The following is a 25,789-nucleotide window of genomic DNA, read 5'->3' on the forward strand; positions in this document are numbered from 1 at the left end:
GGGCGCGACGATGAAGTGATGCTGCTATGTAGGTACAAGAACGTGCGACAATATGCTAACTACCACTACCTAACGACAACGCCCACTGCCGACAACGATCTCCGACAACGACGATGATCTCCGCTGGATGACCTCTGATGGACCTTCACTCAGCGTCGACCCACCGACCGACGACATTGAGGTTGTCAAGTCGTGGTCACAACGATCCCTGTGAGCAGCAACAGTCAGTCAAAGCTCAAAGTAAACAAGATGGATGACGACACTCACCGAAGAACGCGTGCCTCGTCGCTGCCAGGTTGTTGGCAGGTCGCTGAAACCTTGGGAGTCAACAATAACCTCCCCATCTCAGTCCAGCCGGCAAGTGGACTCTCTCCCCTCGGACGCGGTATTCACCAGCGCATCGGTCAGTCGACCCCAGGCAAGAAAGTACTCCTCCCTTTGGGTTTCCCCGTAGGGCATAAAAGCGCGCGATCTTGCCAAGGGTCTAGCAGAAAGGTCTTGTGCCACTCCACTACTAAACAAGTCCGAAGACGAGAGTTCGCTTAAAGATGCGCCGCACGAAGACAGTGCCCAGTCTGCCTTAAGCCGATCAATTAAGCCGAGGAGGCGACGCGAACGTCTGGTATGCTTTTGATCATGCCGGTCTTCTCCTCCGATTCGTGTGCCTACCGGCCGCGCTGCGCATTGATTCGGTTTGGTTCGTGGGATTGGTCGGTGAGGGTGAGGGAGGTCGTTGAAGGAGGTCGGTGAGGATGGTAGATGAATATGGTCGGTGAGTATGGTTGGAAAGGATGGTTGGTAATGTTGATTGGTGAAGAAGGTCGGCATGGTCGATGGGTCTGGATGGTGGAGGTGAAAGCCGAATTCGGAAGAGGTGGAGTTTGGTGAAGGACGAGGAGGTGGTTCGTGGTCCGTGATTGGTGTTTCTATTCGGAGGTGTCTGTACGGGACGTCAGCATTGGCAAACCGAAGGCAGCGATGGGGACTGACGATATGGATGTTGAGTCTCGAACGGTGAGCTTGTTCTGGGCCACTCAAAGCCATGTCGCTGTGAATGCGACCGTCGATTGATGTTGTGGTCGTTTCTGCGTCGAGCTGTGCCAAGAGCTGTGCGCACGGCGCAAATGTTGCGCATGGAAGAGGTGGATGGCGATGATGTGATGGGTAGCGACGATGTGGTAGGCGATAATGTGGTATGTGGTGAGTGGCGATGATGTGGTGTTGCTGACATTGACTGAGAGATGATGAAGGTCAGCACTGTTTCGACGGCATGGTGGTGTGAGACTGTACTCACATGCGCCCGGTGGCGGTTGCTGCAACAGGTAGTTTTCTGTCATGCCCGGGACGCCTTGGATGTTGGCGGCCTCCACCGCCAGGCACAAGGCCCAGGCGGTGATGGCCTCCTTTTTCCGATCCCCTGGCTCCACCGCTGGTCGTCGCCGGCTTCATCGCCGTTTATTATAGTATAGCCCTTAAATTACCTGGTTTTATCCGCCTCTTGCTTCTATGGCTCCACCGCTGGCGTCTCCGGTATCATCGCCGTCTATTTTAATAGGATCCGAGGATGAGAGTAGGTGGCGGCGTTGAGAAGGTGGCTGCGTCGAGGAGATGGTGGCGTCGAGGAGGTGTTGGCGTCGAGGAGATGGAGGTGTCGAGGTGGTGTTGGCGTGAAAGGTATTGAGAGGGATCGGGAGGAGGCATCGAAATGGTGAGGGCGTTGTGGAGGTGGAGTTGTTGAGGTGTGAAACAGGCGTCCGGGTGGGAGGGAGGTGTTGTCGAGGAGGCTGAGGTGGCGAGGATGTGGAGGTGGCGAGGAGGTGGAGGCGTCGAGGAGGAGGAGGAGGTTCTGGTGGTCAATGTCAGTGGTGACAAGATCGATCGGGCGGAGGATGTCTTGTGCAAAATCGGAGTCTTGGTTGGTCACGTGGGTCGGTCGGTCTTGGGCGTCGTGGTGGTTGTGGGATGAAGGAAGGAGGAAGAGAAAGAGAAGAGAACTGTCTGAAGAGCAGATGCTACTGTGGGTCTGCCGCTCACGGGAGTTGCTTGACAATAGGACCAGTTGCATTGGCTGCGGGACCGCCCATACAATAGGATGGGCCGGTTGCCCCTGACACTCACCCTTTGGACGTCAATGATAGGCTGTCGTGGGCACGAGCAGAGAGGGGTCGCACAAGAGCGCAGACAATGTGTGGGATGCAGATGGACATGAGGAAAATTCGTGAACACCACAAGTTGGAGCGTGCGTTGAAGGCATTGTATCTGCAGTTCCGTTTCGTATGTGACAAGAGGTTAGGAGGGCATTGCGCCGGAGGGCCCATCATATCGTTTGCGGCTATGGGCCAGCCGATGCCGACGTTTCCCACGGTCGCCAACCACCAGTGTAGTGATGCAACCGTCCCACGACCTTCTGTCAGTGCGAGTTGCCAACAGTAAGGCTGCACGAAAGTCGTGGTCCATTTGCACAAGAGCAGGCTCTCAGTCCCATCGATAGATTCAGTGCAGCGGAAACGCCAAGTTCGCCTGAGGTCGCCGTTTGACGGCCACTTGCGCAGACCACTTGACCACGCTCTCGCAGCAGATGAGCGCCCTGCAACAATGCATCGTGAGCGCTGAATTCGAATCGAGCTGAAAGGTGCTCTCCAAACATCGTCTGACCGAGCGTTCCTTGCCGCCTGGGAGGATGTAGCTTCGTACTCAGTCGACCGTTGACGTGCCAAGATGCGCCCGAACGTGATCGCAGAGATCGTAGAGATAGCAACGACCTTCTGCTGAATACGATGCCCGTTCAATGAAGCAGATCTCCTGATGTTCGATGTCTTCCTCGTTTCCGTGCTTTCCATGTGCATTTCTTATCTTTCTACATCTTGCCAGCGTTTCTTCGACATCTCCGTCGGTGTTTCTTGTCCAGTCCTATTGGTCCACCATGTCACGACTTAGTATGGGCGTCTCGTCCCGTCGCACTGTCAATAGAATGTCTGAATGAATCGAACTCACCTGTACTGCTGCTCTCGTGTGACCAACGATGTCACACTTTGAAGCGACTGCACGTCAGAAAGGTCTATTCGACGCGCATATGACTCCTGACCATTGCTACGTATCGCGCGACATGGAGAGGAGCATATCGTCTCCAGCGAACATCAGAGAGATCCTCACTGCGCGACATGAAGTTCAGTTTAGATTGCCGGCCCACGTGGCGCCGCTGCGTCTCGCATTCCTCGCACCGATTGCGCCCGGGGTGTTTCAAAAGCCGGAGCCTGAGGACAACGACCACTATCGAGCGAACGCGAACGAAGACCACTACAGACCACCATGTGCTTGTACGAGAGACGACAGTTGCTTCATGTCCTTGACGCCCGGCGGGCAGCTTGCGGACATGCCGCTCAGTGACAATACTGCCCTCACATCGGCGATCAGCAGCATCTGCGACGGGAGCAGAATCCCGCATTCAGACAACGGAAAGAGGAGACAGCACATGCATGATATACAGGTCGATGCGGTCGAACCTGCTACAGCGCGTGTACACCGTCTGATGCAATGGGCGAGTGTACGGACGACTCGCTGAATCCGGCCTCAGTTCCTCTCTCTCTCTCTCTCTCTCTCTCAAAGGCGTAGCTTCGAAGCTGGTGTCAGAGCGACATGTCCACTTCTCAATCTCCAAGCGCTCCAGTACGTGAGTGTCGCCGTCATCGGCCTCTTCGTTGATCATGATCCGTCTCATCGCCAGAAACATCCCCACGGGACCTCCACCAATTCGGCATCGGCTCCGCCATCAGTCGACAAACTCCATGTGGGTCTCACGCGAGGCGGCTAAAAGGCTTGCAGTAGAAATAATGCCTGCGAGATGGAGCCGCCTGTTCAATCTCGATAGTGGTTCGCTGCAGGGCCAGACGGCGTTTGATGATGCCCACATCGTTTGATGAAGTACGGGCCGTGATGAAGTCATCAGAGGGTGCAATGCTTCTGCTTAACGTTGTACATCCTCTTTCTTTACTGCTGCTGTTAGCGATGAAGTATTGTATGGGGTTCTGGAGACTGCTGTACCTGCATTACGACTAAAGGATAGATCATCGAAATGGCACAAGGCGAATCGTCGTCGGTAGAACATGTCGACCGAGCAAAGCAAACTGGATGGGGACATTGTGAGTTCATCTTCGCATGTCTTCACAAACACACCAAGCGCTGACAACACGGAAGATGGCGGCAATCCTCTCGCACATCAATGGACCAACGACACCTCCGCGTCAGCTCGATACGCAGCATTCGGCGGTGCCCTCCAACCAGGCTTATACAAAGCACCACAACACAAATTCGCCAACCCAGCACCGCGTGGACTCGCCGGCTTCGCACTGACAACATTTCTATTGTCATGCATCAATCTTGGCACCAGAGGTCTGGCGGCACCGAATTTGGTCGTTGGTCCTGCTTATGCCTACGGTGGATTGTGCCAACTCTTAGCTGGCATGTGGGAGATTGCCTTGGGCAACACGTTTGGTGGCACGGCACTGTCTTCCTATGGCAGTTTCTGGATCTCTGTCGGGATCACATTGACACCGGGTGGCTTTGGAATTGAAAGTGCGTATGCCGATACGGGCGAGTTTTACGCGGCATTCGGCTTGTATCTGTTCGGATGGATGATCTTCACGTTCTTTGTGAGTCTGGACCCGTCGTTCCACCATTTTCATACTGACTTGTGCAGCTGTGGATCCTCACATTGCGGGCTACTCTAACGTTCAACCTCCTGCTCTTGACTGTCTGGCTGACCTTCTTGATGCTGGGCGCGTCCTACGTCGACGCACAGAACGATCCGGAGGGCATGCCAGACGTTACTTTGACTCGTGCGGGTGGAGGTTTTGGTATCGTCGCGGCATTCCTGGCATGGTACAATATGTTCGCTGGAATGGCCGATCGGAGCAATAGCTTTTTCCTGATTCCAGTGCTTCATTGTAAGTCATCGTTGCGGCAGATACTGGCGGTAACTAACACATCGCAACAGTTCCGTGGAGCGAGAAGGGGCGGGAAGCCAGGAAAGCGAAGTTGGAAGGCGATTCGAATGAGGAGATGGCGTGATGACAGCGTCCATTTTCTCTTCCATATCATGTTGAACCCTTCGTGTTGTGTTACGGGAGTAGCAGGTCTACATGTAGTGCACCAACATTCGACGTTCATCGGACACCAGAAGACTGAAAGCAAGGGTACCATGTCCGAAGCACAACTGCGGCAAGGCGGGATGTGCTGGCCGTGATGAAGCTATTCGGGTAGGATGTATCCGCCACTACAGCAGCTGATACTTGCGGGTAACCAAGGACAGCATCGACATCGAGATCAAAAAGAGCCAGAATCTCAGTTCAAAGGAGTCAAGGCACTGTACGAGAAGCAATGGCTCGTGGCAGTCATGTTCACCCGCCTGGAGATGTTGCTCATCATGTTCATGTGGGCAACGGCTTAAGCGTGGGCTGTCTTCACAAGTGTCTGGAACGCAAGTGCCACAAACTGCCTCAAATTCTGTCGACCCGTGAGGGACATCGGACATCTATAGGAGAAGCTCAGCTGCTTGCAAACGCGAGCTACGGGAGCTGGTGTGGATGAATACAGCAGACCCCAAAACGCAACACGTGCACACAAACGGTGAGTGAATGCTAAACACATGCACATGCTTGCTCTGTCATGCCGTTCTCTATTCTTCTTCTTTCTATCCTTTGAACTTACCTGTACCACCACGACTGTTGCAAACTCAGCTGTCCAGCATCCACTCTCCGTGACCATGCCAGTCGTAGACGATTCCAATGCACCACCCTCCATGACAACCCACGCCAGACTCGCAGCCGAGCAATCGACTGCCGACGAAGAGCAGAGACAAATCTTGTAAGCGCAACCCAGATCATCTTTCCATCAAACTCGAGATCTAACATATCCCAGCTCCAATGATATCGCATCCCTCGCCTCCAAGGCTGCGCAAGAACGCTCCCAACACGGCCACGTCCTCCCCACCACCCGCTCCAAGATCCTTTCTCTCTCCATCGCAACCACTGCGACAGCTTACCGTCTCTTCCCCGAAGGCTCCACAGACCTCGCCGAAGGTCTTGCCATGGGTCGAGGCCTTGCCTCCAAGACGGGCCTCGAGTTCGATGCGAAGAACTATGAGCGTCAGCTGAAAGAAATCAAGAGGATTTCATGGTCGAGCTACTCACAAGAGCAGTTTGAGGCGAAGGTCGAGGGATATATCGAGCAAGAGGTGGCGAAGGCGCAGGAGGTTGAGGATAGGAAGAGGAAGAGGCGGGAAAGTAGGCAGAGTAGTGGTGGGTTAGAAAGTATCAAGGAAGTAGAGGAGATGGCTGAGGCGGTGGGATTGACGTTTGAAAGTGGTTGATTCAGCCTGGAGGCTGGCCACAGGTATTCTAGGCCTGGTTTCGTTGGAGCCTATCTACATTTACCATAGGCCTGATTGCGTTGAAGCGCCTTAACAACAACGTCCCAAACTCTATACTCCAAGCTCAAGAAGCAAGATCCTCAATCCTCAAAAGTCCATCCGCCATACCCGCAGCCGCCCATCCTCCCACATGCAAATTCGGATTCCAGGCTACGGCAGTAACAGCAGTCCGCTCCTCGAAGATCGTGTTATACGGAACTCCATTCTTCGTATTGACACCACCAAGGGCACCCTGATTGTTCATCGAGACCTGGTACGCCTTGAAGCCCTCCGTAATCCTCGTCAACCCGTCCTTGCCAGCAATGACCTTGGCACTATTACTATTCTGGCCATCGTCATTCTCAGCAGCGACTCGCTCCTCCTCGGTCGGCTCGCGCCATTCGTGTGTGAACCAAGGTTGTTGGTGGATGGGAGTTCTGCCGCCGCGGGCTATGCGGTTGATAGGGTTGCTGGTGACGGTGTCACCGTTGGTGGTGCCTATGAGTGTGCATGGGTGGCAGGGGCTTACGCCTATGCACGTTGCTTGGCTTTTCACTCTACCAATACCGACAGTGCTGAAGAAGCGCTTGACGGTAGCAGCGCGAACGGTGCCGTTGTCTTCGACGCTCAAGACGGCGCGTGATGAGTCGTGCCAGGCAAGGGTGGGTTGACCTATTCGTGCTCGTTGTGTTACTGCGGTTCCTGATGGCGATGCTGGCGTTGGGCTGGAGATGTCTGTGAGGCGAGTGTGGCCGTCCATCGCGGTTGTGGTGACGAGATGAGGCAATGATGGATAGCCGGAGATAATTTTGAGGATGTATGTGGTGCAGAGCGAGGTATAAAGCTCGGGTCTTGGGTTGACGCTACCAAGCTTGATGCTCTTCGCGATGTCCCACACACCGATGCAGCCGTTCGCGCAAGATGCAACTATGCGAGATGAGCTGATCCAGGCGCACGACGTACATACTGTGTCTGGTGGCCTAGCCTCGAACGCGGCTTGCTCGACCAATGTGTATATGGTTCCAGCACCAGTAGCTGGCTCGGCCAAAGCGTACACTCGCAGCGCCCCATCAGACGATATGCACGCCAATAGACCCAAGCGACCAGAAGGTTGGAAGGGTACAGGGCACCATTCCAGGCATCGCACCTCTCCCATGGCAGCGCATAGCACACGACGGAGCTGTGGCGGCACGGTAGTATCAATGTAATTGTCCTTGTGCGCTGTGAGCTCCCACAGCTGTATGCTCGACTCATGTGGAGTCTGAGGTTTGAATGCAGATTCTCTTTGTATCGGAGGGCCTTGGTCGTTATGTCGCTCGGGTACGACAGAGACTGCCAGGTACTGCTTTGATCCCAAATGACTTGGTGTCCACGCAAGACAGCCGACTCTGGCTCCGAGGTTGAGTATGTAGCCTGCCTTGTATGCAGGCGGGAGTTTGCGAGCCGGTCTACCAGCTTGTGCCACTTCTGCGAATGGCTCAGCAAGTGTCAGATATTGCGTTGGGCGCATCTTGTACAGTCTCCGTTGGTTCAGCGGGCCCATGACGAAGCTGCGATCTCTAAGGCAGTCACTCGAAAGATAGCCCCGAGCCTCTGTAGCGTTGATCGCTTGCGAAAGCTGTCGCTGCTGAAACAGCTCACGACCTCCACCTTCAGTGTACCACTTCCAATTACGTTCAGAGTCCTGGACTTCTTGCCTGTGGGCTGCTAGGTACGTCAAGCCACCTCTGCCGCCTGCTCGAGCCTGCCGACTTGGTAGACAAGGCTCGCCACTCCATCTTTGGAATGCTTGAGCCAAAGGTCCGTGATCCGCTTCGGTGGGACCAAAGAAGTAAGTCACTCTCTCCAGCTTGTTGATCCTGTTGTGGATCTGCTCGGGCACGCCACGGTAGTACAATGCTTGACCTTCAGAATCTCGACTCACCAATTTAGGTGCTTTGGGGATGCCCTTCTTGCCGAATGCGCCGGGTAGAGGGTCATCAGCGATGGATATGTCCTCGTCCAGAAGTAACTCCCCAGCATCACTGCCACCTTCTGCTTCGTCCTCAATGGTGCCTAGCTCCTCGACGCCAGACATCGAGTCATCATCAGATTCGGCCGCCTCGCCCTCCGCCCGATAGTCCTCTTCGTGTCGCCCATCCTGGTCAGACGACTCGTCACCTTGAGAGTCTTCGTCTCCGCTGCCGCTTGCACTTGATGATTGCAGTGCGTCGATTCCTTCGAAAGCATCGACGGTGTACTTCCTTCGTGGAGTAGTCCTGTTGGAGGATCTTAGGCCAGGCATGATGATCTGACTGGCTAATTAGGAGGTTAGTCATCGAAATAGAACTTGCCCATGCCTATGATGGCGAGCAAAATGTGGATTGTCGTTGCCGCGAGACCTGTTTTGATTGCGAATCGCGAAAATGACGCGCTCGTGATCGAGCAGTATCGGCGGTGGTGGACCTGTTTGAGATCAAGTCAGGATCTCATTCGGTACCCAAAATCAGTCATTGATGGCAGCAAACGCGATATCCCGGGCTTTGTCAGTGTGGTAGCAACGAGAAGGTGTTGAAGGCAAAAAGTGGGAAGATCAACGCCAAGTTTAAGATCTCAGCCACAATCGCGCCGGCGGCGCTCAGGAACGCGGAGAGGAAGTGCTCCCTCCAAATGTCTCGTCTTCGGTATACACAATGCGCCGACACAACATACAGAGGCTATGCCTTCTGCTGCTAGCATGTGGCATCGCCAATGCCAGTCTAGGCGACCACCTACCTGAATTCAGAGCGTGTGCCAAAGTACGCATCCTACAACAGCTTTCACAAAGGACTAAGGAGCATGGGTACTGATCACAACGACACAGGACTGCGAAGAAGCCAACTGTGGTGAAAATGGACTCAGCATACGTACGCGATCACGAGACCTCCCTCCATACATCTTCACTAACACACTCCAAGCCCTCCAACACCGCCTCCTCCTCTGGACCTGCCCCCAAGAATGCGACTACGCCTGCCAACACATCATAACCGAAACACGCCTCGCGCGCGATCCACCCTTCCTCTCTCCCATCGTGCAGTTCCACGGGAAATGGCCCTTCCACCGCTTCCTCGGCATGCAAGAACCGGCCTCCGTGTTCTTCTCCCTCCTAAACTTCCTCGCTCACTCCACGGGAATGTCGAAGATCCGCGAACAGATTCCCGCCCGATACCCGTTGCGGAAGTACTACATGTTGTTCGGACATTTTGGGATGATGAGTTGGGTGTTCAGCATGATATTCCATACGAGGGATTTTAATAGCACGGAGAAGCTGGATTATTTCGCTGCTGGGGCTAGTGTGATGTACGGGTTGTATCTTGCTGCCATCAGGATCTTCAGGCTGGATAGGGAAGACGGGATGGGTGGGAAGAGTGGGACTATACTACGGTTGTGGACGCTTGTCTGTGCTGGGTGCTATTTGATGCATATTGGATACCTTACGTTTGTCAGATTTGACTATACCTATAATATGGCAGCGAACGTGGTGGTAGGGCTGATACAGAATGTTCTATGGACATGGTTCTCGATCACGAGGTTTAGGAAGGTGGGAAGGCTGTGGGCGGCGTGGCCGGGGCTGATCGTGTTTTGGATCATATTTGCGATGAGTTTGGAGCTGTTTGATTTCCCGCCTTGGTGGGGGATGGTAGATGCGCATGCGCTGTGGCATTTGGGGACTGTTGGGCCAACGATTTGGTGGTATAAGTGAGTTGGTGTTGTCTGTTCAGATTGTGATCATGCTAACATCTTCGCAGTTTCCTTGTCAAAGACGCGCAAGAAGACATTCAGAGCTCGAGGCTAAAGCAGTAGAATCGCTAGCCCGAGATGAGCTGGCAGGGTGTATAGACTGTGATAGAGCAGATTCTATTGTACAGGGCACAGAACACCATCGACCGAGCACGATATGCGTCAGCGAAAGCATCGTCTTGTTGACCTGAGCTGTTGGCTCACATTCACTTGTTGACATTTTGACCCTTGCACTAGCGTAGCTGCGGGGTGAAAGCTTAAGCAGTATTCGAGCTGCCAGCCTGCCACTGACGCTGGCGAAACATATCTTCTCGTTGCTCTACGTGCCACGGCTCCGCATGAAACGCTTCGTCTGCACCACAACGATGGTCGAGTAGCTATGTAACGGCTGTCCGCGTCATCTGTCCCGTCGTTGCTTGCTCCTCGAAGCGCGTCACCCGCCCATTCCCGCTGTTTGCACTCACAATCATTTCCAAACAGGAGTCAGATAAGACAAGACAAGCTGTGTCTAGGTCACCACCAACGATAACATGGCACCAGACATCAACAGCCTGCCCACCTCTCCTCGTCTCGATCGTAGCAATCCGATGTCGCCATCTGTTTCCAACAACGCGTCACGTCGAACGTCGGCGTTGATGGGACCGCCTGGCCAACCTGCGTCTGCCACACTGCCACCTGCTCCTCTGCAACCACGTAGTCCGAACATGTCGAGCCACGACCGAGTGCCCATGAGGCATCCAAGACCACTCACGGCCGCTGAGCTGTACCTTGAGTGCGAGAAAGAGCAAGAAGCGGTGGTAGGTCAAGGCAGCAACACATGTAAGAGATCGATGGGCAATATACTGATGTGGTGGTACAGGTCAACCGCTTGACAAGAGAGCTCACGGCTCTACGAGCCCAGTCTGCGTCCGTGGCTAGCAATGTATCTGTGTCATCCAACTCGACTTCAGCATCGCTCCTGCCAGTAGACATCTCAGACCCAAATCCGACCCACCAAATGGTTGGAGCTACACACCCAACCCCTTCTCGAAGACACCGATCGTCCTCTTCTGTCAGCACGAGAAGCATCAACACACCTTCGACCAACGTGTTGCAAGCAGGCAGCAATATCACGAACCTGTCTACCCAGGCTCAGAGCGGTGCACCAGCAAGTATGCCCATGCACGGCGTCTCTCAGGCTTCTGCCGAGAGGGCTGCTGCCGCGGCAGGTCATACTCGCGAGCCACTGAGTCGCCAGCCGTCCATCAGCGCATCAGGCAGATCGACTCCAGCAAGACACTCGATGGAGATCCCGCGCCACGGCGGAGGAACTCTATACACCTTGCCACATCGTCCATCGCTCTCGCGTCGACCGTCAGAGAACACAGTCTCGTCAACTCATGCACAAGCCGGCACTCCAGCTCCGATCCCACAGCCACTACCATCTCCCGCTCAGTCACCAAGCCAACTCAATGTCAACACCGCAATGCAGCACTACGCAGATACTGCTTCCTATCGCAACGAGATGGAGATCGTCAAGGCCGAGAACGAGCAGCTACGTCAACGCGTTCGTGTACTGGAGCGAGCTCTCCGCCAGCGTCGCCGCGATAGCAGTACCTCGGACGCTCCTCGTCCAGACAACACAGGAAGCACAAGACCAACACGCGAGAACTCCATCAACGAACGCGTACCGAGCATGACCAGCCCACCGCCATCTGCTGGCCTTGGAGTCGCTGCGTGGGCTGCAAATACTGGTGGTGTCGGCGGCGTGGCTGGACCTCGCGAGCGCAGTGAGAGCCAGAGCACAACGGCCAGTGGTCGTCGTGGCTTGGGCGTCACGGAAGATGAAGTGAGAGTTGGAGAGAGCGCAAGCAACGCAGGCGTTGGACGTGGCATCTAGGAGAGCCCGTCTGCTGAGTATGTGAGCAGGCGCTCTCTGCCATAGGATGATGAGGAGACTGATTCGCTTGACGCGATTGATCATTTCGTTTGTTGCCGGAGATACCAACGGCATGGCGTTTTGGGGTTAGTCTAGATCGGTTGGGGGCAAAGGGTTGCCGGGAGGTTTCAGGACAAGCCCATACGAGGCAGGAGATTTCCTTGATCGGGCTTTTAGATTGAAGAAGTGCTGCCTTTGAGCAAGGACAATGTTGTCCACTGACATGCAGCTGGAGAGATAGCAACATTGAATTGCTTTTCTAATTGCATTGATTCAGTGTCTAAGACCTCAACTTCTCCACCACCTCCGCAGCTTCCAACACCATCTCATCATCCCCGAACTGCCCAATAATCTGCATACCCGCACTCCTCACATCCGTCTCCTCCATCCCTGCCAATAGCTCCGCTGACAACGGAACGGACACAGAGATTGCAGGCAATCCAGCCAGACTCGCCGGCACTGTGAACACATCGTTCGTATAACTCTCCACCGCGCTCTGGCGCTTCAGTTCCTCTACAGTCGGGGGTAAGGTCGGCGCCGTCGGTGTCAGGAGAACGTCTACTTCTGCCCCTTCTGCTGAAACTTCATCGGTGTCTAGCAGCGGGTTCGATAAAGCAAACACACGATCAAAGTCCTTCTGGACTAGACGCCGGATCTTCTGTGCTTGGATGAAGTAATTATCGATTGCTTCAGAGTTGAGAGTATAAGCTCCTAGTAAGATCCGACGCTTGACTTCCTCGCCGAAGCCTTCGGATCGGGTTTGGGCGTAGAGTGGCAGAGGGGGTGTGGAGTTTGGTGAGGCATCAGAAGGCGATGTGCGGTGGCCGTAGCGGACGCCGTCGTATTTGGCGAGGTTGGAGGAGGCTTCGGCTGGGGCGAGGATGTAATAGGCTGAGAGGGCGCGGCGGGTTGAGGGGAGACTGACGGGGTGGAGGGTGTGGCCGGCGGATTGGAGAGCGTGGAGGGTGGAAGTGTAGGTGGACTGGACTGCTGGGGAGAGTTCGTGGATGTTGTATTCGAGGGGAATGCCGATGCGGAGTCTTGATGGGTCTCTTCTGCTGGTGTTGGTCTTGATCCTGTCGCGCAAAGACAGTGGAAGAGAAGTTGGGTCCTGCTCGTCGAAGTGGTCCAAGCATCTGTACAATGCTCTCGCATCTGCAGACTTCCCGGCTAGTATCCCAACGGTGTCCAGTGAATTTGCATACTGGATCACACCCCACCTCGACAGTCTCCCATAACTCGGCTTGAAGCCGACTTGTCCCATATATGCCGCAGGCAACCTCACACTCCCTCCTGTATCTGTGCCCAGTGCTACCCAGCACAGCTTCGATGCTACCCACGCTGCACTGCCGCCGCTGCTGCCACCCGGTGAAAGCGGGACACCATCTCGCTTGAACGGGCTTTGGACAGGCCCGAAGTGGGAGTACTGCGAATGCGAGCCCATACCGAACTCATCCATGTTGGCATTGGGTAGGACGTTGGCGCCATTGGCGATGAGGTGCTTGACGACTGTCGCGTGGAAGGGAGGATGGTAGTCGGCGAGCGTTTTGGAGGAGGCTGTGGATGGCACGACGCTCGTCTTGGTGAGGATGTTGGCTTTGATGCCAATGAATCTGCCATCTAGTGGCTTGCCTGCTTCTGCTTAGTGATGTCGTAGATATATGTGAACATGCTTCTACCCATACCATTGCCATGACTAGGAGCTGTACCGCGAGCTTCTGCTCCGGGAGCTTCGTTGCTGATGGCCTCAGCGGCCACTGCTCGTGCAGCTACATGTTGAGAGAACAGTCTCCTGCAGGCACTTGGAGTGTGCTGCCGAAGACGACTAAGACGTAGCATCACATTCTTGTCGTGAAGAGAGTCGCGTCGAAGGTCAACCTTGAATGCCTCACGATCCCTCGGACCAATTCGGGCGGAAGAAGCAGCCTCCAACCACTTCGTCACGACCTCATTTTCGTTGCACAAACATCTACAGTACATGTACGTCAAAGAAACGTGAGACAAGGATCACCTGCTCATAGGCCGTGACATAATGGCTGAAGATATCCCAGGTAATACTGCTGTCACGACAGCTCGTGGTACCATAACAACACTTCTCCTACTTCAACCCGCCACAGAGGAAGATTGAAACAGAACTCGATAGAATCGACAAAACATCAACATGTGCATATCAGTCTTATCAACGACACACCCAGACTATCCTTTTATCCTCATCAGCAACCGCGATGAATTCGTGAGTAGACCCACGTTACGAGCAGACTGGTGGGATCTGCCAAATGCACACGTCTTGGGGGGTCGTGATCTCCAGCGACAGGAACGTGGCACATGGCTCGGAATCACCAAGCAAGGCCGAATAGCAATCCTCACCAACTTCCGTGAAGAAGGCGACACAGAGATCAATCAAGCCAAAAGCCGGGGTGCCATCACCAACTCGTACTTGACCATCCCACCGGGTAGTGGCGAGACAGAGGAGGATCTTGCAGAGCGGCTGATGAAGGATGTTGGCATCCGTGATATGGGCGGCTTTACAATGCTGTACGGCAAGCTGAGAGCTCCTACTCAGACTGGCGGTAATATGCCCGGCGGTAATATGCCCGGCCTCGCCATCATCTCAAATCGAACAGAATCCTCCATTAAGCTGCGTAGAATCGCAACCCAACAAGACGAGATACATGGTGTCAGCAATTCCCACTTCGGCGACACGACCTGGCCCAAAGTCGTGCGAGGTGAGGAACTCCTGGACCGTATCATTCAGGGCAATATATCCAGCAGCAGTCAGAGCCAAGGTCACTTCGTCGAGGACCTCTTCTCCATCCTATGCGTCGATGACATCCCCAAACGAAAGATCGAGGAAGACTGGGACATGTACGTTCGACATATGCGAAGCTCCATTATGATCCCTCCAGCGAAGGGTCAGATTATCGAGAATCGTGCTGCGGATCAGTTGAGAGTGGGAGACGCCGGCGGCACAGAGACGCCGGATCACGCGAAAGTGGAGCCCGGACGAAAAGCATATGGGACGACAAAGCAGACTGTCATCCTTGTGGACAAACAGGGAAAGGTTACATATGTGGAGCGAACATTGTTTGACGAGGCTGGGGCACCTTTGACGACAGGAGATCGAGACGTGAAGCACGAGTTCATGATAGAAGGATGGAAGGGCTCATGATGGACGATGAAGCACCATGATATTCTGATCATTAGCACAGCATAAGCCTCAACCCACCAGATCCCTATTCGTACATCCATCAAGTCATAACCGTAACCTTCTTCAACCCCTTCTTCTCAATACTCTCCATCCTAACCGCCTCCTCCACATCCTTCTCCTCCAGCTCCTTCGGCAGCGTCCCCAGTGCCCTCTCTCCAAACAGCAGATCAATATCCTCGAGTGACAACTGATTCGTCTCCTTGAAGAAGAAGAAAATCGTCGGAATCGTGACCAGAATGTTCCACGCTACGAATACTACATCGAAGATAGTCAGTCATCTTCACCAGGGCACACAGCAGTGTGTCGAATCGACTTACCGAAATAATACTTCCACTCAATACTCCCCAACGCAATCGGACTGACTTGCGCGAAGAACGTGCTGACCAACCAATTCCCGATGCCTGTAGCGAAGGCATTTCCCCGTCCACGGATTTGCATGGGCATAATCTCTGACATGTACACCCACGAGATGGGTCCGAAGGATAAGCTAAAGATGACGGAGACCAGGAACAGGAAGAACACCCCAGCAATACTCAAACCGTGCCTCGTCCCATCCGGGTTTTGGGAGTTGATCGCAGCCTCGCAGATCAACGCGATCGTAATGCCTGCAGCTCCTAATAGGAGTGGTTTCTTCCTCCCCACCCGATCCAGGATAAAGCAGATGAAAATCGCATTCGCAATAGGTCCCACACAATTGTATATCCCCGCCACAAGAATCGCGCGTCCACCCGTGATGCCGAGGGACTCGTACATGATGGTTTGGTAGTATCCGATAACGTTTATCCCCGTCAACTGGGTAAAGACCTGCACGAGAACGCCATGACTCAGACGTTTGCGCCATTGCGGCACCGTGAACATGATCCTCCATCCGGGAACGGTGATAGCCTTCTCCGCCGAAATCGTCGCGCGAATCTCACTGTATTCACGATCAATCCACTCCTCGTTGGTGCCGTCGTAATGCAGCCGGCGCAGGATCACGAGGCCATCCTCGTCGCGGTCGTTTTCGATTAGCCAACGTGGTGATTCCGGGAGCCAGAAGAAGCCCACGAGGAGGAGGATTGCCGGGACGATTTGGAAGGCCAAGGGGAACCGCCATTGGACTGAGTTTGTGTCTGGCGCGTGGTGACATCCATATCCAATCCAAGTCGAGACAATAAATCCTATCCCAATCATCTGCTGCGTCAGTCCAACGATAAGACCTCTCATCTTAGGATGCGCGCATTCGGCTTGGTAGACGGGGATGGACATGGACATCAACCCCACAGCCCAGCCAGCGATGATGCGGCCGACCAGAATCATGGCGAGGTTTACAGCGGCGCATTGGAGGACTGCGCCGACTACGGCGATGAAGGCGCCGATTTGGACGGTTCCTTTGCGGCCGAAGCGGTCCATTGTTAGGCCTCCCATGAGGGAGCCGAAGACTGCGCCGCCGGAGAAGGTGGAGTTGATGGCGCCGATGATGGGAGAGGTTTTGACGGTGTTGAAGTAGTTGAGGAAGTGTGGTGAGGCGATTACGTCGGTCATGACGCCGGAGTCGTAGCCGAAGAGGAACGACCTGTTGTTTTGATCAGTGACAATGGCTCATGTAATGAGGTGCTATAGCAGCTTACCCCGTGGCCGCGAACATTGCCAGCAGCACATTGTAAAATGTGGTCTTCGCCTTACCCATCTTGACAATCTATCTCGTCGTCAAAATGGTCCGTCACGCTCTTGTGTTTGATCAATTAATGTTCGTCAGCTCCACGATGGCGGAGACCTCATGGCAAACAGGGTTCAGCTCGATATATGAGGAGGCCAACCCATCGACTTTAGCCTTTTCTCCCAACGCAGTGACACAACGTCTCGAAGCTGCACGCCTTCGCTGTAGTACAGTCCGATGCCTTGCGCCTGCACGTCAGTCCGGGGTATGCAGCGTTCGTGGACCTTTCCACCAATAGTACTGCGCAGCAGCTTAAGCGATCTGATACTTCTAGCCAGCTGCGGCAAGGCTAGCGCGGAGGGATTTATCTGGAGTCTCCCCACAAACAGGTGCTGTCAGCCGAGGGTCTGTCTGCTTGATTGCTTGTATGTGTGGTGTAAGCGTATGACGAAGGATAGCGGTCGCACGATTGTTGTGTGATTTCAAAGTGGAGCCGGCCTTCGCCACATGTTCACCGCGTAAGGTTCATGGCGAGACGTGGCCGTCGGGCCGTCATTGCCGGCGCGCGGTCACAGGTGTAGTTGTGTTGGCAGCGTAGGGCGGGATGTACTGCTCGATGTAAGCTGTCTGTGTGGCTGTATGCAGAGGAAGGAAAGAATGGGGGGAGAGGGTAGTTGCGACTAGTCTCGGCACGGCGTGCGGAGGCCGGAGACTCGATCATTGTATTGTTGACAGCGCGTAGTAAACGCGCATCAAATGCACTGCATGCTTCGGCAGCAGTCTATCGGCGGCATAAGTATGCTGCGCATACCGTACAAATGGTCAGCGAAGCCAAAGCTGCGACCCAATCATGCACGTAAACGTTCGCTATGCATTCAAAATTCATCCCATGCCAAGAGGTATCCTTTCATCTCTTTACGCCTTGACTCCAATGCGATCAAAGTTAACACATCTTGTACTCGCAGTGGCCGTCGCCGATCCTGCCTTGGTCCTCGGTCTCGAGCTTGTAGTCGATGGCGATGTCCAGATCTCTCCTGTTCTTCTCGTTTGGTCGGCAGCTGAGCTTGCCAGTCACGTTCTCGCCAGCCTCGACTGTAAGCACGTCCGCAAGATAGAATACAGTCTGCTTCCAGTGAGTGTACTTTGTGTGGGGGCCAGTGCTGAAGCGGACTGGCTTGTGGCAAGCGGAAAACTCGATATCGAACCAAGCGACGAGAGCGTGGACGTAGTCGGTTCGGCGGACGGAGAGGTTAAATGGCAGGCTGAAGGCAAGATCGGCAACAGTGCAGGTGTAGAGGTTGAGGGTCAGTACGGCGCTTGGGTCAGTCACAACGGCCTTGAGCTCGACAGTGTCGACAAGAGGCTCGGTGAGGGCGGTGAGCTTGAGCGGTGTGTAGTCGAACCCGTAGACGTTTTCCCAGACTGCCCAACGTTAGCAACGTGACCAAAGTTCACAATTGGTGTTGACGTACATCCTATCTTCTCGTCCTTGTACTCTCCGTCCTCGATGCCGGCCATGAAGATGGTGGCCTTGTCTGGGAAGATCAAGCCCTTGCCATCCTTACGAAGGTACCGGTCACGGGCCCACAGAACAGTGTCCAACATGCTCTCGTACAGCAAGAAGTAGCCCATCCACTCAGAGATGATGATGTCGACCTCTGGAAATGGCAGCTCGACCTCCTCCATCTTGCCCTGCAGAAGGGTGATCTTGTCAGACATGCCGTTGGCCGCGACAATCTCTCTTGCCTTGTAGATGATGGTAGACATGTCGACACCGATCACGTGCTTTGCGCCAGCCTTGACTGCGAACCTGTTGCGAACCACATATCAGAAAACGGCTCCCCCATAGTATGCAACGGTGAGGCACGAATGGCTTGTAGAAGGCTTCGGCGGGAAAGTTATGCGGGAGGAAGATGTATGTACATGCTCAGGATGGATGTACCGCATCCGACGTCCAGCACGACCTTGTCCTTGAAAAGGTGCGGGTTGTTGTATATCGAGTCTCTGTAGGACTTTGTGCGGACTTCATCCTTCAACATCTCCTCGTGGATGCCGTGGTGGTTGTAGCTGTTGAAGTAGTGGGCCTCGCTGTGGGCCATGCCGGCCATGGGGTCGTCTCTGAATGCTGCGTCGGCGGCCATGATTGCGGTGTTTTGGGGGTGGAGAGTGAATGTGTTGGTGTTGGTGTTGATTACTTCTTCCTCCCAAACTTTTCCAAACCAAGGAGATGAAATCAGGGTCCAGCAAGGATTAGATACGCACGAACAGAAGATTCAAGTTTGTTTCTCGTGAGCTTCAGGCGATTCTTCCTCATCAACTTCTACAACGACATCACACCATTGCTCTTGGAAATACGAGATCGATGTATACGTGCTCAGAGCTTATGTCACAAGGCAAGTACTTAGATCCGACAGTGCGATTTCCCAGGAGCGATACATATCTGCTTCCACGCACCGCCATGCTTCACAGAGCCTCATCCATCTACTACTACTCATCAAAACAGAGCCACAGAGCGTAGTGCGGCATCGTTGCTGCCTCATACACCACTGAGCAAGCAATGGCTTCAATTCAGAGTGGACGGTTGTTTCAAGCTCGCAAACATCGATTAGAGCTCTTTTGGTACTGTTCCACTGCTTGGCGTAGCTCACCACCTGGTGTGTCCTCCATTGTTGGCTATTACTGCCTCGCAGCGTTCTCGCATACTCTTGCATATACGTTGTATGTCCTCAGGTGTGAGCTTGGCCCATTCTTGATAGTGAGACTGAAGGTAGCAACACCTTCTGAGATGGACATGGATAGCCGGAAGGGGTTAGCGTAAATACAGGGGTTGTAAAAACTATGCCCAGGACTGTAAGGACACCACCACCCTTCCACGTTCTGACTCTTCCGCCCACACCAACCTTCCGGTCAACACGATCTTGACACGACTGTCCGACTTCCGTCAAAGCACCCAGTCCTGTCCACGCGACGCGGGGCTTGCTTCGAACCAAAAGTGGTGCCGTCGTGCTCTGTTCTCTGTGAGACATTGGTCACCCAAAGACGCAACCGACCATCACCCCCCAACGCCCGATAGTCTGAAGAGTCCATCATAAACGTTAGCGATGACCGCATTCGCGTTACCGGCTCACGTTCCGCCCTGTCGCCATCTCGAAAGACTGTTCAGATCGAGACCGAGCCAGTAGGAACGCGAGCACTTCTTCCTGATCGACACTTTCCACAAAGCCCTCGGACGCGGATGCTTTGGTAACCAACCGGCTGATCGCGTCCAGAAATCCCATGCGGTGCCAGCTCTGCACATCTCCAACCTGCTGCCACATCACGCTCGTGGGTGAGGTGCTTTGCTGGTGCAGGATGGCAAGGATGGCAACGCTGTATAGTGGAGCGTTTCGATAGCCTCTCTGTGGCTACAGGCAGGTGGTTGAGCAGCACACTTTCTTCGGCTCAATTCCCACAGGGCTGGTCTTTTTACTTCTCCCTCTCTCTCTTCGACCACTGACTCGACAAACACGCGGAGAGACGTGGGATCGTAACTCCTTGTCATCCTCACCTCGCTGGACGACCATTTTACACAATGTCCGAGCGAAGCTATTCCATCTCACACCAGGTCACTGGCGGATCTTCTGGAGAGCAACGTCAGATCGTTGTGGAGATACCAAACATGACGCCGTACATGGGCTTGCGAGGCAGGCCACTGTCGCAGCTCATCGGTGTTGTGTCTGGCATGGTGTTTTTGTACGTGCAAGGGCATCAACGGTGGCACGGCCACGACTTACTAACACGCCTACAGTCTTTATGGCTACGACCAGGGCAACATGGGAGGCTTCCTCACCATACGATCATTTCTGGAGCAGTTCAAACCCATTGATCCAGGAGCAGACTACTCAGCTCCAGGGACGACGTTGCTGCACATCTCACAGCTCGAAGGCTTCACTGTAGCCATCTGGAATCTCGGATGTCTCGTGGCTGCCGTCATCGCCATCTTTATCGGTGACAGACTTGGTCGCAAGAAGATGATTGGCATGGGTCTCGTGCTGCTGCTAGTAGGTCAGATCCTACAAGCGTCGTCCTTTCAATGGGCGCAGTTCTTGGTTGGAAGATTCGTGGCTGGGCTGGGAAATGGTATGTAATGCCGCTCTCGACACGGTACGAGACAACCGTATGCTAACGCGTGTGACGCAGGCTTCAATTGTGCTACCATCCCAGCTTGGCAAGCTGAATGCACAAAAGCCCACCGCAGAGGTACAGTCCTCATGCTCACAGCCGGCTGCTGTCTCGCTGCTGGTCTATCCTTTGCATACTGGATGGACTTTGCATTCGCTTGGCTGGATCCCAACGATGCTGCCTGGCGCGCCCCGATTGGCATTCAGATCATCGCCATCGTCGCTGCTGGAGGCATCCTCTACTTCATGCCGGAGTCACCACGCTGGCTTATTCTCAAGGGCCGAGAACACCATGCTCTGGAAGTCCTTGCTGCCCTGAACGACCAGGAACCTACCGCTCAAGAGGTCCGACAAGAGTTCCTGCAGATCAAGGATGCTGTTATCGAGATGATTAAGGGCGCGAGCAAGTTCACTAATGTGTTCAAGATGGGCGATTACCGAGACTTTCATCGTGTGCTGCTTGCGGTGGGACTGCAGTTCTTTCAACAGATTGGTGGCATCAACTGTAAGTGGATCAGACGATGTGACACGATCTATCGCTGACATGGTGCGCAGTCATGACACAATACTACGCCCAGATGTTCAACTTCCAATACCAAACAGTGCCATGGGTAGCTCGACTCCTCGCAGGCTGCGCTGGTACGGAATTCTTCCTCGCATCCTTCATCTCTGTCTGGGTCATCGACCGCTTCTGTGGTCGCAGGTGCGTTCCACGTTTTGCTCTCGCTCAACAAATGACGGCGACTAACAGGTGATTCAACAGAACACTCCTTATGATCGGCACCTTCGGCATGACCATCTCCATGATCACCCTCTCGATCTGCCTCTCGATCAATACCCGTGCCTCCCTCAACGCCGGCATCGTTTTCATCTTCGTTTTCTGCACTTTCTTCGCCATCGGTTGGCAGGGAATGTCGTGGTAAGTCCTGAAGCCTCCTCTTGCTGAGCCATACCCACCCTCCCCCTCTTTCCCAGTAACAGCGCTCGCAATATCCTCTCAAAATAGCTAACACACCCCTCCCTACCAGGCTCTACCAAGTCGAAATTGTCCCCCTCCGCATCCGCGGCCCCGCAAACGCCATCTCCACCTCCGCCAACTGGCTCGCCAACTTCATCGTCGTAATGATCTCCCCGCCCGCCTTCGTCAACATAACCTGGCGCACCTACCTCATCTTCGTCGCCACCAACACCACAATCCTGCCCATCATCTACTTCTTTTACCCCGACACCTCGAACCGCTGCCTCGAAGAAGTCGACGTCATCTTCTTCGCGGCCAACTCATCGAAACATCCCTGGCTGGACGTGAAGCAGATTGCTGCGAACGAGCCGCTGTGGTATTCTGGGACGGACGAGGATGCCAGGTATGATTATGAGCAGACGGAGTGGCATCAGAGGCATGTGAGGTTTTCGGATGAGGTGAAGGATAGTGAGGGGGATTCGACGACGTTGAGGAATGCTAGTGATAGTGAGGGGACGGAGAAGGGGTTGAATGGGAGTGATAGTAGTGAGATGGGGTTGCCGCTGCCGGCGGTGGTGAGGGGGAGAAGTGGGAGTGGGAGTGGGAATGAGGCTAGGCCGGTGGTTAGTAGGGGAAGCGACACTGCAAGGACAAGAGAGTATGAGAATAGGAACACGAGGGATGCTGTGTTGCCGCACTTTTTGCGTTGATAGTGGATAGTGGTGGCGGTGGCACGTACGCATGTTGGTAGAGTTATGGGAATGTAGAATGACTTGATGGGGTCGGCACGCTCGATGAAATTTCGGATCCCGGTGGTCACTTATTTCACTGTGGATGCCTGAAAGTGCTGTGCAACCGACCACGAGGCGAGGATCCATCCAAGTCTGTCGACGCACCTATGATGGAAGAGTCGTGCCAGCGAGTCCAATCATCCTCCGACGGGAAAGGCATGAAGTTCAGATGGCTCATGTCACCATTGGGCAGACCCGCTAGATCATTCGCATGTGGTATGTGCGAGAACTCAGCTCCCACGTGGCTGATCCACCCAGGTGCTGGCAAGAGAGCGTGTGTCTGTTGCCCGATGAGCTGGCCGCCAGCTTGGAGATTGGGCCATGGCAGTGCTGCTGATTGTGGAGTCACCATTACGTAGTCTCCCATGCCTGGCATTTGTGACTGGGCTCGAGGCAGATTCTCGTGGTGCTGACTAAGGTCGATCACGTGCTGACTGTGCAGTGGTGCCGGCGGTGGAGGCATTGACCTGATTGTCTGTGATATGGCAGGTTCTGTTTGCCTCCTCTTCACAGAGCCGCGGTCCGACTCGATAGAAGGTCCACCTCTTCGTGCTGGTATGGTCGTGCTGCTGGCGCTTATTGGACCACCGCGAAGCTCGATCATGACAGCATCTAATACAGCCGCCATTCTTTCGGCAGGCACGTAATTGTGAGCCATGTCAAGTAACGCCAAATGGAGCACTTCGAGGTATTGCATGTTGTTGTTGCGATCAGTCGCATCGGGTATGTACGCGAGAGCTGCGATAAGTGCCGTGCCAGCAGTCCCGGCGTGTTGCATGCCAGTGCAGAAGATCTGCCTGCCATCGAACTTTTGTCGGTGATGCCAAAAGAGCTGAGCCGTTGCGACCGCGCTTTGTGTACAGATGGCGCGGCTTGCTTGTGAGAAATGGCTGTCCAATGCGCTGACTTCGTCTGTTTCCGAAACAGCATCGTCGTCGTATCGGGCGAAAGGTCGATGCAGAAGAATGAGGGTCGTGTGGTACTGTTGGTGGAGCAGATAAAATGACAGGGGTGCATTCGCTCGATTGTCATCGGTGTAGCGCAAGTCTGACGGCAAGCGAGAGACCCAGTTGTGAAGTTCACGATCCAGAGCAGCCATTTTGAAATAGGCTTGCTGGTCCGGTCCACTGGTCTGGCTGTGCTGCGTTCGTAATTCAGCATGCTCCACGATCTTCCCTGCAATCTCCATGAGATCAATGAGAGCTTCGTATATTCTCGTATGTAGAGACTTTTCGGCGCCAGCAGGCATGCATGTTCCGAGACGCTCGAACTGGTCCGTCAATGAGTATACCTCCAGATCACTGCTCTTCATCGTAAGCGGGCGACCGAGGAAGAGACTCCAGTATCGATCGTAGACAACGCATGCCCACAGTGTCATTCGTCTGATGTCGACTTCGCGTTGCGAGAGTCCTGCATTGCGGCTGTCCATCTGCAGCCCAAGGTCATAGCATAGCCTGATAGCTATACCTGAGTAGATCCACCCAACGTTATCTCGTCCCACGCCCACTTCAAGGTCTCCAAGTATGATGAGGGCTGAAATGGAGGGGATGCCACCTGGTCTTTCAAGTTCGAGATCCAACATGTACTTCGCCTCGCGGTGCAGTTGGCTTTCCCTGCCAGGTAACGCCAATCGCTGCATGTCCGGCCTCGTCTTGTCCGCTGACCTGATGCCCATTGCTAATATGCACACGTGCAAAAACCCAGAGTAGAACTGCGTGCGTCCATGCTCCCGGTCCTCATGAAAGGCCTCCTCGTGCACAACGTGTAATACGCTGTTGTAGTGCTGCCAGAACATGGACATTAGATAGTCATGTGTCTCAAGTGGCAAGCTTCGGACGCACTTTTCGGCCCTCCTAGCTTGTTCAAGTCGGTCTTGATCGGCTTTGGCATGATCCGTAACATTCTCCGAGTAGACATGACAATTCACAGTGCCACCGTAGAATCTCATTCGTCCAGAGAGCTGATCGGAGGACAGATGACCGTGAGTAGATAGCAGACGGCTGACAAGACCTTCCTTCTTGTCATCGAACGATGTTCCCGCACTGCCCTCCTTGTCGCTCCGGCTCTTGTGACTTTCTCCTGCTATTGAACCAGTTTGCGGCGTTGCATACCCTGGGCTTGGGTCAGTCGTTGGACTGGGCCCTTCTGACTTTACATGCTCATTGTTCGCGTTGAGTCGTGCCTGGGCCAAACCCACTCGTGCAGGAGACTCTTCCCCGTCTGCATATAAACTGCCTCGTGTTGTCTTCGGAGGGTAGACGACTGGCGGTGGAGTAGTTCCTTGTTCTTTCAGCATAGACTCCAGAAGTGCCACGCGCTCTGTCAAGGTAGTCATATATGCCCTCGAAATAGGTCGCCGTCGCTCATCGTCGTTCTTGATAATGCAGTGGGTAGAGGTTCGCTGGCACTGGACACACTGGTTCTCGCCGGGCGGCACTACGCACTGCTGTTCTCAGTACCATGCTGCCGAAGGACTGCGCATCGCTTACACGTATGCGCCGCTCCCGACACGTTGCGCATGCTGTGGATGCTCGGTGCCTGGACTTCTGGCGCTTGCTGGAGCCAGCTTCAGGCGTAATGTCCGGCGCTGCGGCGCTATTTCCATGGACCATCGGGCTGACATCAGTCATGATATCTAGATGCTCAGTCTTCTTGTCAGTGGTGCTGGAGAGGCATGTGAAAGGACTAGTGGGGAGATATGAGCCAGGCGTGAGTGGGTGAATGGGCCCTTTTACTCAGCGCACATCCAGACATGCCGTCGACGCGATGGCCGAGCATCCTGTGCTTGCCTTGCACAACCCGGCAACTCACACGTTGCTGCTGCGGAACGCTCGTGCAGAGTTTGAGTCAGGGAGTGTCGAAGACGCGAAAGAAGTTCGGCAGAACAGCGTGACTTTGCCTAAGGTTTCGCTTCGGGCTTCTTGAATGTATGCATGATGCATCCCGTCTC

General features: G+C 54.3%; 11 protein-coding genes across 11 annotated transcripts; 6 read left to right on the forward strand and 5 right to left on the reverse strand.

Annotated features, from left to right (window-relative positions):
• Positions 1-4,072: 4,072 nt before the first annotated feature.
• On the forward strand, positions 4,073-5,067 carry CLAFUR5_10267 (Acetate permease A; the record flags this gene model as incomplete). Its single annotated transcript, XM_047909415.1, has 4 exons — positions 4,073-4,139; positions 4,195-4,649; positions 4,697-4,943; positions 4,994-5,067. 4 exons carry the CDS (start codon positions 4,073-4,075, stop codon positions 5,065-5,067), a joined length of 843 nt encoding a protein of 280 aa, XP_047764131.1.
• Positions 5,068-5,761: 694 nt separating this feature from the next.
• Positions 5,762-6,367, forward strand: CLAFUR5_20307 (uncharacterized protein; the record flags this gene model as incomplete). Its single annotated transcript, XM_059463143.1, has 2 exons — positions 5,762-5,862; positions 5,917-6,367. The coding sequence occupies 2 exons, from the start codon at positions 5,762-5,764 to the stop codon at positions 6,365-6,367; spliced, it is 552 nt and encodes a 183-aa protein (XP_059319058.1).
• Positions 6,368-6,491: 124 nt separating this feature from the next.
• On the reverse strand, positions 6,492-8,690 carry CLAFUR5_10268 (Transcription factor tau subunit sfc6; the record flags this gene model as incomplete). The annotated part of the gene is made up of 1 exon (XM_047909416.1): positions 6,492-8,690. The coding sequence occupies one exon, from the start codon at positions 8,688-8,690 to the stop codon at positions 6,492-6,494; it is 2,199 nt and encodes a 732-aa protein (XP_047764241.1).
• A 388-nt stretch (positions 8,691-9,078) lies between these two features.
• CLAFUR5_10269 (uncharacterized protein) lies at positions 9,079-10,228 on the forward strand (the record flags this gene model as incomplete). Its single annotated transcript, XM_047909417.1, has 4 exons — positions 9,079-9,183; positions 9,249-9,291; positions 9,343-10,123; positions 10,174-10,228. The coding sequence occupies 4 exons, from the start codon at positions 9,079-9,081 to the stop codon at positions 10,226-10,228; spliced, it is 984 nt and encodes a 327-aa protein (XP_047764240.1).
• A 467-nt stretch (positions 10,229-10,695) lies between these two features.
• Positions 10,696-12,044, forward strand: CLAFUR5_10270 (uncharacterized protein; the record flags this gene model as incomplete). Its single annotated transcript, XM_047909418.1, has 2 exons — positions 10,696-10,962; positions 11,025-12,044. The coding sequence occupies 2 exons, from the start codon at positions 10,696-10,698 to the stop codon at positions 12,042-12,044; spliced, it is 1,287 nt and encodes a 428-aa protein (XP_047764745.1).
• A 319-nt stretch (positions 12,045-12,363) lies between these two features.
• CLAFUR5_10271 (Glutamyl-tRNA(Gln) amidotransferase subunit A, mitochondrial) lies at positions 12,364-13,777 on the reverse strand (the record flags this gene model as incomplete). Its single annotated transcript, XM_047909419.1, has 2 exons — positions 12,364-13,710; positions 13,769-13,777. The coding sequence occupies 2 exons, from the start codon at positions 13,775-13,777 to the stop codon at positions 12,364-12,366; spliced, it is 1,356 nt and encodes a 451-aa protein (XP_047764746.1).
• Positions 13,778-14,244: 467 nt separating this feature from the next.
• CLAFUR5_10272 (uncharacterized protein) lies at positions 14,245-15,252 on the forward strand (the record flags this gene model as incomplete). Its single annotated transcript, XM_047909420.1, has 1 exon — positions 14,245-15,252. One exon carries the CDS (start codon positions 14,245-14,247, stop codon positions 15,250-15,252), a length of 1,008 nt encoding a protein of 335 aa, XP_047764747.1.
• Positions 15,253-15,331: 79 nt separating this feature from the next.
• Positions 15,332-16,960, reverse strand: CLAFUR5_10273 (MFS glucose transporter mfs1; the record flags this gene model as incomplete). Its single annotated transcript, XM_047909421.1, has 3 exons — positions 15,332-15,546; positions 15,609-16,846; positions 16,902-16,960. The coding sequence occupies 3 exons, from the start codon at positions 16,958-16,960 to the stop codon at positions 15,332-15,334; spliced, it is 1,512 nt and encodes a 503-aa protein (XP_047764748.1).
• A 913-nt stretch (positions 16,961-17,873) lies between these two features.
• Positions 17,874-19,071, reverse strand: CLAFUR5_10274 (Arginine N-methyltransferase; the record flags this gene model as incomplete). The annotated part of the gene is made up of 3 exons (XM_047909422.1): positions 17,874-18,352; positions 18,403-18,740; positions 18,854-19,071. The coding sequence occupies 3 exons, from the start codon at positions 19,069-19,071 to the stop codon at positions 17,874-17,876; spliced, it is 1,035 nt and encodes a 344-aa protein (XP_047764741.1).
• Positions 19,072-20,501: 1,430 nt separating this feature from the next.
• On the forward strand, positions 20,502-22,758 carry CLAFUR5_10275 (Sugar transporter STL1; the record flags this gene model as incomplete). Its single annotated transcript, XM_047909423.1, has 6 exons — positions 20,502-20,662; positions 20,718-21,049; positions 21,110-21,595; positions 21,646-21,793; positions 21,854-22,009; positions 22,119-22,758. 6 exons carry the CDS (start codon positions 20,502-20,504, stop codon positions 22,756-22,758), a joined length of 1,923 nt encoding a protein of 640 aa, XP_047764742.1.
• A 115-nt stretch (positions 22,759-22,873) lies between these two features.
• Positions 22,874-25,469, reverse strand: CLAFUR5_10276 (Nitrogen assimilation transcription factor nirA; the record flags this gene model as incomplete). Its single annotated transcript, XM_047909424.1, has 2 exons — positions 22,874-25,282; positions 25,329-25,469. The coding sequence occupies 2 exons, from the start codon at positions 25,467-25,469 to the stop codon at positions 22,874-22,876; spliced, it is 2,550 nt and encodes an 849-aa protein (XP_047764743.1).
• Between the last annotated feature and the right edge of the window lie 320 nt (positions 25,470-25,789).

The sequence above is a fragment of the Fulvia fulva genome, chromosome 7 (assembly GCF_020509005.1).
Source record: "Fulvia fulva chromosome 7, complete sequence".
In the NCBI taxonomy this organism is placed as follows: domain Eukaryota; kingdom Fungi; phylum Ascomycota; class Dothideomycetes; order Mycosphaerellales; family Mycosphaerellaceae; genus Fulvia; species Fulvia fulva.